The sequence below is a fragment of the Passer domesticus genome, chromosome 10 (assembly GCF_036417665.1).
Source record: "Passer domesticus isolate bPasDom1 chromosome 10, bPasDom1.hap1, whole genome shotgun sequence".
In the NCBI taxonomy this organism is placed as follows: Eukaryota; Metazoa; Chordata; class Aves; order Passeriformes; family Passeridae; genus Passer; species Passer domesticus.
The window spans coordinates 666,661-676,312 of record NC_087483.1 but is presented as its reverse complement, the minus strand read 5'-3'; the positions used below and the strand labels follow the sequence as shown (position 1 = coordinate 676,312).

General features: G+C 56.6%; 1 protein-coding gene across 1 annotated transcript; it reads left to right on the top strand.

The window, feature by feature from the left end:
• Nucleotides 1-652: 652 nt before the first annotated feature.
• On the top strand, nucleotides 653-8,299 carry LOC135308422 (uncharacterized). Its single transcript, XM_064433330.1, has 18 exons — nucleotides 653-708; nucleotides 910-981; nucleotides 1,068-1,169; nucleotides 1,330-1,437; nucleotides 2,100-2,171; nucleotides 2,260-2,331; nucleotides 2,418-2,519; nucleotides 2,949-3,065; nucleotides 3,385-3,456; nucleotides 3,545-3,616; nucleotides 3,704-3,805; nucleotides 4,264-4,371; nucleotides 5,582-5,638; nucleotides 5,840-5,911; nucleotides 5,999-6,097; nucleotides 6,531-6,644; nucleotides 7,273-7,438; nucleotides 7,968-8,299. Exons 3-18 carry the CDS (start codon nucleotides 1,085-1,087, stop codon nucleotides 8,128-8,130), a joined length of 1,581 nt encoding a protein of 526 aa, XP_064289400.1. The 5' UTR covers nucleotides 653-708; nucleotides 910-981; nucleotides 1,068-1,084; the 3' UTR covers nucleotides 8,131-8,299.
• Nucleotides 8,300-9,652: the final 1,353 nt, after the last annotated feature.

The window sequence follows — 9,652 nt, the reverse complement described above, 5'->3', positions numbered from 1 at the left end:
ACCCCTCCAGAGATATTGCAAAGGGCCTGCAAAGAGGTTGGAGAGCGACCAGGAGCCAGTCCAGAGCTCCACAGGCCCCTGTGTAGCTTTGGCTATGTCCATTTGCATCTGGCTCCCACAGCCTTACCCAACACCCCTGCAGTGCCCAGTTCCCTGTGGCAGAAGGGGATCCCAGCACACCATGGAAATGGTTCTGATCTCTGCTCCCTTCTAGACTGGAATCGTGACATGGGTTTCCAGGAAGTCCTGATGAATGATGGTTTGAAGTTCCTGGAGGATGCTGGAGGCAAGTTTTCATTCTGCTTTTCCTGAGTGAATAATCAGGATCAATTCAACAAAAGCTCACTTATAAACCAGTTCCCTTAATATAATCTTAAGGTTGAAAGAATCTGGAAATCTTGCCCTGCTCCCTTCTGGAGCCCTGAGAGGTCCCACAGGATCACTGTCAGTGGGAGGAAGGAGCATTTAGCTTTCAGTCTTCTTCCCGTGTGCAATGCCAGTGTGTCCTTCCGTGTGCTCTGTGCAGTCACAGAGAGGAGCAGAGAGGGAAGGGGCCGGGCCCAGGGCTGTGCCCCGAGGCTGAGCCTTGTGGGCAGCCTGAGGATCTCCTGCAGTGCCACAGGAGCTCTTCTGTCCTGCCTTTCTTTGCAGCTGAACCTGCTGGTGAAGGCCCCACATCCAGGACTGAGGCTCTGGGATATGCTGAGGGTAGGTCAAGGCCTTTCCCCTAGGAGAGCTGCCAGCTCAGAGCCCAAAGCTGGGCCAGGGAGGCATTGCTGCAGGTGCCAGCACAGAACCATGCACGTGTGTGCCCTCGCCCTGCACAATCCCCTCACCGCTCCTGCGGCTCAGTGGTGCCCGTGCAGATCAGCAGAGATGGCAGAAGCTTCTGTGGCTGTTGAGTTACAGGTGTGTCTGCAGGGAGGACTTTCATACGTCCTTTGGTGGTTATTGCTGACAAGCCCAGCTCCCATGGCAGGGGTGAGTATTGTGTCCCTGCTGACCCCACAAGTTGAGCCCTGTTTTGTGGGTTCCATTCCTGGGAAATTGAACTCTTTTTCTCTAAGTTCCTCCAAACGGGAAGATGCAAGACACAAGAGACAAGATATCCCTGGAACCATCCAAACAGACGAGGCAAGTGCTGAAGGAACTCCTGCAGACAAGACAAGGTGGGTGCATTTCCCTCATGCTTCCCCTGGGACTCAGCAGCCGGGGGCTTTGGCTGCACATCTGGACGCATGGTTCCCGGCACAGCGGGAAGGGATCCATGGCCCATTCCAAATGAGGAATGTTTCCATCTGATCCAGCTGTCTCTTTTCCATTCTCCAGAAATTAAAGGAAAGCCTATGCAGAAGGAAGCATTTCCCGGTGGAAGCAGTGGCTCCATGCCAGCCTCTGCTGCAGGAAGGGAGGCCATGCCAGGCACAGGCACAGGAGGTAATTGCTGTGCCTCTGGGCCTGAGCCCTGCTGAGGCTTGAGCTGTCCTCTCTGCTGCTTGGCAGTGCGGGCACAGCCTGGACTAGAGCGGCACAGCCCAGGGGAATTATCCCGAGCAGGCTCAGGGCACTCGGGTCCTGAGCAGTCCTGCTGGGGTCCCTCCATGGGAGACATGTCCTGAAACCTGGTAGTGACTGCACGGGGTGCCCACGGTGGGGAAAGGACAGAGGGGAAGAGCAAGGCTCCAGTGTGGCCTGAGAGGGCCTGGCTGTTTGCCCTTGGGATCTGGGGGAGCTGTCCCCACAGAAGGAGGGCAGGAGGGGACAAGGAAGGGAGGGAGAGATGGATAGCTGTGGCACTGCCTGCTGCAGTTTGCCCCAGGGCTTTTGTGAGGATTTCTTCTGTGTGTGAGGGAGAGAGCCTCGGGGCTCTGCACTGCTCAAGCCACCCCTCCCAGGGATGTTGCTAAGGGCCGGGAAAGAGTGTGGAGGGTAATCAGGAGCCAGCCCAGAGTTCCCCAGGCCCCTTTGCACCTTTGGCCATGTCCATTCACATCTGGCTCCCACGGCCTTACCCGACCCCCTGGCAGTGCCCAGTTCCCTGTGGCAGAAGTGGATCCCAGCACACTCTGTTAAATGTTCTCATCTGTGCTCCATTCTAGATGAGATTGCTGGGAAGGCTTCTCCATCAGCTTGGATGAATAAAGTTTTGATGCCCTTGGAGCCTCCTGCGGGTATGTTCTCAGTGTGCTACTGAGCAAGAATTGTAGACAAGCGGGCAGGAACCAGGTGAAAGAAGCTGCTGTGGCTGTTGTGTTACAGATGTGTCTACAGGGAGGACTTCTCCAGCTCCTACCTTGGATGCTGTACACAAGCCCAGCTCCCATCACAGGGGTGAGTAGTGTGTCCCTGCTGACCACACAGGCTGAGCCTTGCTTTTGTGGATCCATTACTGGGAAATGGAAATATTTTTCTCTAAGGTTCTCCGACAAGGAAGATCCTATACACAACAGATAAGATATCCCTGGAACAATCTAAACAGAGGAGGCAAGAGCTGAAGGAACTCCTGCAGACAAGACAAGGTGGGTGCATTTACCTCATGCTTTCCCTGGATCTCAGCAGCTGGGGGCTTTGGCTGCACATCTGGACACGCCGTGCCTGGCGCAGTGGGAAGGGATCCATGGCAGCCTCGCTACCCCGCTGCTGCTTTCATGCCCTGCAGGGATGTTTCCCAGCCTGGCCTGGCAGCAGCTTCTGCCCAGCCTCTGTAGGAAGTTTTTTGGCATCAGCTGACAGGCAGCCCAAACTCTAACACATCCTGAGATCCCCCACAATATCCAGCCCTGCAGATTAGGAAAAGGGTGTCTGTTTGGAGGTGGAAGTGCTGCCATCATGCCACCGTAACCTGGCCATGTTCCTACTCCATAAATTTCACAAATATTACCTCTGATGCCACCGCCCAAGTGGGGAAGAGCCCCATCTGATGCAGCTGTCTCCCTTCCTTTGTCAAGAGATAGACATAGTGCTTCAGTGGAAGGTGGCATTTCTTGAAGGAAGCACTCCATCTTCGGTGCCAGCCCCTGCTGCAGGAAAGAAGGCAAAGCCAGACACGGGCACAGGCACAGCAGGTAATTGCTGTGCTGGGCTCAGCCCTGGCCGGGGCTGTGTGGCAGCAGCTCTTCCCCCAGGGCCTGCCCTTGCCCGGCCTGGCAGCAGCCAAAGCTGGAGGTGCCTCGGCTTCCAGGCCTCTGGAGCTGGTTCAGAGCCCCGGGGAAACGGGACTGGTGCAGCAACGTCCCTGGCGCTGCAGCTGCTGCGGAGCTGACCCTGAGTGCCCAGAGGCCCAAGGCACAGGAGCAGCCCCAAGCGGGAGCCCTGCCGCCAGCCCAGGGCCAGTGCCAGCCCTGGCACACAATGGAAACAGTTCTCATCTTGCTTTGCTTCCAGACTGGGAGGCTGGGAAGGATTCTGCATTAGCCTGGCGCTCTGAAGTTGTGAAGCCCTCTGGGCATTCTGCAGGTATGTTCTCACTGTCCCACCAAGGCATAATGTTTGACTGTCTGGCAAGAACCAGGTGACAGAAGCTTCTGTGGCTGTTGTGTTCCAGGCGTGTCTGCAGGGACGACTTCACCAACTCCTACTTTGAATGATACAGAAAAGCCCAGCTCCCATGGCAGGGGTGAGTAGTGTGTCCCTGCTGACCCCACAGGCTGAGCCCTGCTTTTGTGGAATCCATTCCTGAGAAATGGAACTACTTTCTCTTAAGGTCCTACGACAGGAGAGACCAAAGACATGGCAGAAAAGAAATTCCAGGACCCATTAGAAATCATGTGGCAAATGCTGAAGGAATGTCTGCAGAGAAGACAAGGTGGGTGCATTTCCCTCATGCTTCCCCTGGGACTCAGCAGCCGGGGGCTTTGGCTGCACATCTGGACATGCCGTGCCCGGCACAGCGGGAAGGGATCCATGGCAGCCTCGCTGCCCCGCTGCTGCTTTCACGCCCTGCAGGGCTGTTTCCCAGCCTGGCCTGGCTGCAGCTTCTGCCCAGCCTCTGCAGGAAGGCATTTGGCATCAGCTGACAGGCAGCCCCAATTGCACCACAGGCCATGCCCACCCTCAGATCCCCTGCAAATTCCTTCTGTCCAGGCAGATCAGATGTTGGAGCTGTTTGGGGAAGGAACCAGCCTTGGGTTGTCCCAAAATCCTGGGTGTTTTCAGTTCCTTATCCATTTATTTCACAAGGGATGCTTCCTGAATTTGTCACCTTCCCCATTGCCAGTCAGGAATGTTTCCCTCTGATCCAAATGTCTCTTTTCCATTCTCCAGAAATAAAAGGAGAGCCTGTGCAGAAGGAAGCATTTGCAAGAGGAAGCAGTGGTTCCATGCCAGCCTCTGCTCCAGGAAGGGAGGCAATGCCAGGCACAGGCACGGGAGGTAATTGCTGTGCCTCTGGGCCTGAGCCCTGCTGAGGCTTGAGCTGTCCTCTCTGCTGCTTGGCAGTGCGGGCACAGCCTGGACTAGAGCGGCACAGCCCAGGGGAATTATCCCGAGCAGGCTCAGGGCACTCGGGTACTGAGCAGTCCTGCTGGGGTCCCTCCATGGGAGACATATCCTGAAACTTGGCAGCGACTGCACGGGGTGCCCACGGTGGGGAAAGGACAGAGGGGGAGAGCAAGGCTCCAGTGTGTCCTGAGAGGGCCTGGCTGTTTGCCCTTGGGATCTGGGGGAGCTGTCCCAGCAGAAGGAGGGCAGGACGGAGGGAGGGAGGGAGGGAGGGAGGGAGGGAGGGAGGGAGGGAGGGAGGGAGGGAGGGAGGGAGGGAGGGAGGGAGGGAGGGAGGGAGGGAGGGAGGGAGGGAGGGAGGGAGGGAGGGAGGGAGGGAGGGAGGGAGGGATAGCTGTGGCACTGCCTGCTGCAGTTTGCCCCAGGGCTTTAGGGAGGATTTCCTCTCTGTGTGAGGGAGAGAGCCCCAGGGCCCTGCACTGCTCAAGCCACCCCTCCCAGGGATGTTGCTGAGGTAGGGAAAGAGTGTGGAGAGTGATCAGGAGCCAGCCCAGAGCTCCCCAGGCCCCTGTGCACCTTTGGCCATGTCTATTCACATCTGGCTCCCACAGCCTTACCCAACTGCCCTGCAGTGCCCAGTTCCCTGTGGCAGAAGGGGATCCCAGAATGCCACTGATATCGTTCTGATCTCCGCTCCCTTCTAGACTGGAATCATGACTTGGATTTTTTGGAAGCCCTGCTGGAAAATGGCTTGAAATTCCTGGATGATGCTGGAGGCTATTCCTCCGTGTGCCTTTCTTGACAGAATAATCAGTGTCAATGTGACAAGATCTCACTCATAAGCCATTTCCCTTAATATTATGTAAGGGCTGAAGTTTTCTGAGAATCTTGCCCTGCTCCCTTCTGGAGCCTTGAGGGATCCCACAGGATCACTGTCAGTGGGAGGAAGGAGCATTTAGCTTTCAGTCTTCCTCCTGTGTGCAATGCCAGTGTGTCTTTCCGTGTGCTCTGTGCAGTCACAGAGAAGTGCAGAGAGGGAAGGGGCCAGGCCCGGGGCTGTGCCCCGGGGCTGAGCCTTGTGGGCAGCCTGAGGATCTCCTGCAGTGCCACAGGAGCTCTTCTGTCCTGCCTTTCTTTGCAGCTGAACCTGCTGGTGAAGGCCCCACATCCAGGACTGAGGCTCTGGGAGATGCTGAGGGTAGGTCAAGGCCTTTCCCCTGGGAGAGCTGCCAGCTCAGAGCCCAAAGCTGGGCCAGGGAGGCATCGCTGCAGGTGCCAGCACAGAACCATGCACGTGTGTGCCCTCGCCCTGCACAATCCCCTCACCACTCCTGCGGCTCAGTGGTGCCCGTGCAGATCAGCAGAGATGGCAGAAGCTTCTGTGGCTGTTGAGTTACAGGTGTGTCTGCAGGGAGGACTTCTCCAGCTCCAGGGCTGGGTGCTTGGCCCCAACCCAGCTCCCATGGCAGGGGTGAGTATTGTGTCCCTGCTGACCCCACAGGCTGATCCCTGCTTTTGTGGGATCCATTCCTGAGAAATGGAACTACTTTCTCTTAAGGTCCTCCAAAAGGGAAGACCCAAGATACTGCAGCTAAAATGTCTCATGACTCAGGTGAATTCCTGAGACAAACACAGAAGGAAGCACCCGGAGGACAAGGTGGGTGCATTTCCCTCATGCTTCCCCTGGGACTCAGCAGCCGGGGGCTTTGGCTGCACATCTGGACACGCCGTGCCCTGCACAGCAGTAAGGGATCCGTGGCAGCCTCGCTGCCCTGCTGCTGCTTTCACACCCTGCAGGGCTGTTTCCCAGCCTGGCCTCGCTGCAATACCTCCCCAGCCTCTGCAGGATGGAATTTGGCATTAGCTGATAGGGTGCCCCAACTCTACCGTGGGCCTGAGATCCCCTGCCATTTCCCAGTCTCTGAGAAGATCAGGAGGTGCAGCTCTTTGCACAAGGGAGTGCACTGGCCCAACCCCAATTACCTGAGCTTTTACCTGTCACTTTGACAAGCATTGCCTCATGAAGATGCCACCTCCCCAATGGGGAATGTTTCCATTTGATCCAGTTGTCCCTTTTTTCCTTTTTCAAGTGATGGACCAAAAGGCTGTGCAGAAGGAGGAACAGCCAGGGAGAAGCAGTGGCTCATTGGCAGCCCTAGCTGCAGGAAAGAAGGCAATGACAGACACAGGCACAGGCACAGCAGGTAATTGCTGTGCCGGGCTCAGCCCTGGCCGGGGCTGTGTGGCAGCAGCTCTTCCCCCAGGGCCTGCCCTTGCCCAGTCCAGCAGCAACCAAAGCTGGAGGCACCTCGGCTTCCAGGCCTCTGGAGCTGGTTCAGAGCCCCGGGGAAACGGGACTGGTGCAGCAAGGTCCCTTGCGCTGCAGCTGCTGCGGAGCTGGCCCTGAGTGCCCAGAGGCCCAAGGCACAGGAGCAGCCCCGAGCGGGAGCCCTGCCGCCAGCCCAGGGCCAGAGCCAGCCCTGGCTCCCGACTGGGCAGGGGCTGCGCTGGCTCCTGACAGGGCCTGAGCCTGTCCCCTGGGGCTGGGGGAGCTGTCACGGGGCAGGGAGGGCCAGGGCTGGCAGTGGCTGCTCAGGGATGGCTTTGGCCCGTGTCCCTGGCAGCAGCCACTGCCCATGCAGCTGCGCTGCCCCCGGGCTCTCCTCCCGGCCTGCTGGGCTTTGTTGGCTGGCACAGCCTGTGCCAAGGGCCGGCAAGGTGCCTGCAGGCCCCAGCTCTGGGGGAAACAGAGGACGTCCTGCCCGTATCCACCGTGCTGCCAGCTCAGCAGTGCAGCACAGCATGGGCTCACGCTCCCCATCGCTCCCACAGATGCAGGCAGCACCACAAGACCTGTTCCCAATGCCCAGGATGGCCTCGGAAGGGGTTTCTGTCAGGGAACCGGCTGCTGGCTAGGGTTACTGGGAGGCATGCTTTATTTGGAGTTTGTCTTCATGATGTGCTGCATTGGAATCTGGTATTCTTGGAACAGAAAACAGTGAGTGTTTTGTGCTCTCCCCCTCCAACAGCTTCTTTTGAAAGTCTAACGTGGAGAGGGAACATTCCCATTGAGGCTGCAGTGGAGTTGTGGCCAGTCCATGATTGTCCAAATAACTCTGCTGAGGGTTCTGCTGCTGCCCAGTGCTTCCATTGGCCTCTCAATTGCTGGGCATTGTCCTGGGGGCCCCGCTGGGGCTGCAGCCAGTGCTGGCTCCCACTGAGGCTGCCTGGCCAAGAGCAGCCCCAGGGGCATGGGGCAGAGGCAGAGGGAGGTGGGGAGGAGAAAGAGCAGGGCCGAGGTTGCCCTTGAAAGGCAGAGGCGCTCTGGGGCCCGCTCCTAGCCAGGGACCCTGCCCAGAGCCGTGCCCTGCTGGCTGGGGCCTTGAGGGGCAGCTGTCCAGCTGGGCCCAGCTGTGCCAGCAGCTCCAGCCGTGCTGGGGAGCCTTGCCAGCTCTGGGCCCTGCTGTGCACGAGGGTCCCTGTGTGCCACTGGAAGCTGGGGCCTCAGCCACCTCCTCTCTGCACAGGAGCACCTCTGGACAGCAGTTGGAAGATGGTGGCTGCACCTCACACCCAGACAGCGTGAGCAGCTCCTCCAGCAGCAGGAACGGCCTGGACAGCCCTCTCAAGTATTCTGTGAAGAGGACCCCAGAACAACCGTCTACGAGGAAGCCTCTTATTGCCCCATAGATCCCACTGCCACCTGCTCTCCCCATGGGCCTCCCCAAGCTGCCTTCATCCCTTTTTTTCTCTCCATCTGTCCCATCCCAGCCAACCCGAGTTCCTCCAGAGACACCAGGACCAGCCCAGCACCTTCCAGCCCTTCCTGAGACCAACACATCCCTTCCTCTGCCCCTGAGCCCCCTAGCCTTGCCCTCTAAGAAACACTGAAGGTGACACCCCGCCCCACCCTCCCCCCCCCCCCCCCCCCACTTGCAGGGTAGGCAATGGCCTATTCTTCTGTTTAAATAAAGAGATGGATCCGTGTTGTGGTTTGAAATCAAAACCAGTGAGAGACTCCAAGTCAGAAATACAATTTATTAGGAAAAAGAAAAAAAAACCAAAATACTTGCAATAATACAAAAGGAAAACCACTGACAGGGTCAGAATACAGCCTGACACCCTGCTAGTTAGGGTGGTGGAAGCAGTCCAGATGAAATGGACTTGTGGAAGTGGTGATCCTGTAGAAACAATCTGGTAGCTCTCATCCTCTGGAAAAGCAGTGGGTAAGGGCGGCGGTTCCTCTGGGAATCCAGTGGAAAGACTGCTTGTGTTGTCCTAAATCCCAGATTATATCCAGCTGGGGATGCTTAGCTCCTCCCCCATGGGCAGAGCATCTCACAGTGGGCTGATATCATTCTGCCTCATGCTGTGGGTCCTTGATTAGCCATTAAACAGAAATTGCTCTGGGAGGGAGTTATCTCTGAGTCATGTGGCAAGACATTGATGGGACCATTAACAGGAGATAAGGAAGAAACAATGCCCCTGCTGGTTTCAGCAGCTCTTGAGGATGGGATTAGAATACATCTTTACACTGCAACCTAGGACAAGTGGTCACCCCAGTGTCCAGGTGGCAGCAGCAGCAGCAGCAAAGCCCACCCAGCCCCAGCACTGACTGAGCTCCATGCCCAGGAGGAGCCGTGGATGCCCACAGTGTGGGCAGGCAGAAGCCAGGCAGGGGCTGCTGTTGAAATGGAGGTTTTGGGGGGTTCAATTAAGTTAGCAATATATGGACTAAGCATTTAAATTTTAAATTGTAGAATTATGTGTTGAATTTTAACCTTTTACTTAAGAAACCTCTGCCAAGGTACAAAGGGCATAGGAAAATGCAAATTTCTGAAGCTTCTTGCTATGAAGGACAATACCAGCATAATAAATTGGGCAGGAGATCTTTCTCCTTTTTAATGCCTTTATTTAAAAAATTCAGCTCAGGCTGGGGAGAAATGACAGGTCGCCCACACCCCTGCTGCTCCCAGGAGTGGCACGAAGGAGGAGGATGATGCAGCTGTGTCTGCTGGTATGCAGGCGGAGCTGGGGCTTCCGTCCTCGAGGGAGTAGTGGGAATTCTGCTTTTTTGGTCTAACATTCCAGGTCCTCTTTCTAGCTGACATCCTTTCAGGTTAGGGTGAGGAATAAAAAGGATCTTAGCAGATACTAAGGATTCAGTTCCTCACCTTTAGACATTACTTAGGTTTAATAATTCCATGTTGGC

Excerpts from the sequence above, each read along its gene's own strand:
- LOC135308422 (XM_064433330.1), top strand. The coding sequence starts at position 1,085 with ATGCAAGACACAAGAGACAAGATATCCCTGGAACCATCCAAACAGACG. Across the intron at positions 1,170-1,329 it reads ACTCCTGCAGACAAGACAAG|AAATTAAAGGAAAGCCTATG; the intron begins GTGGGTGCATTT and ends TCCATTCTCCAG. Across the intron at positions 3,457-3,544 it reads GCCCTCTGGGCATTCTGCAG|GCGTGTCTGCAGGGACGACT; the intron begins GTATGTTCTCAC and ends GTTGTGTTCCAG.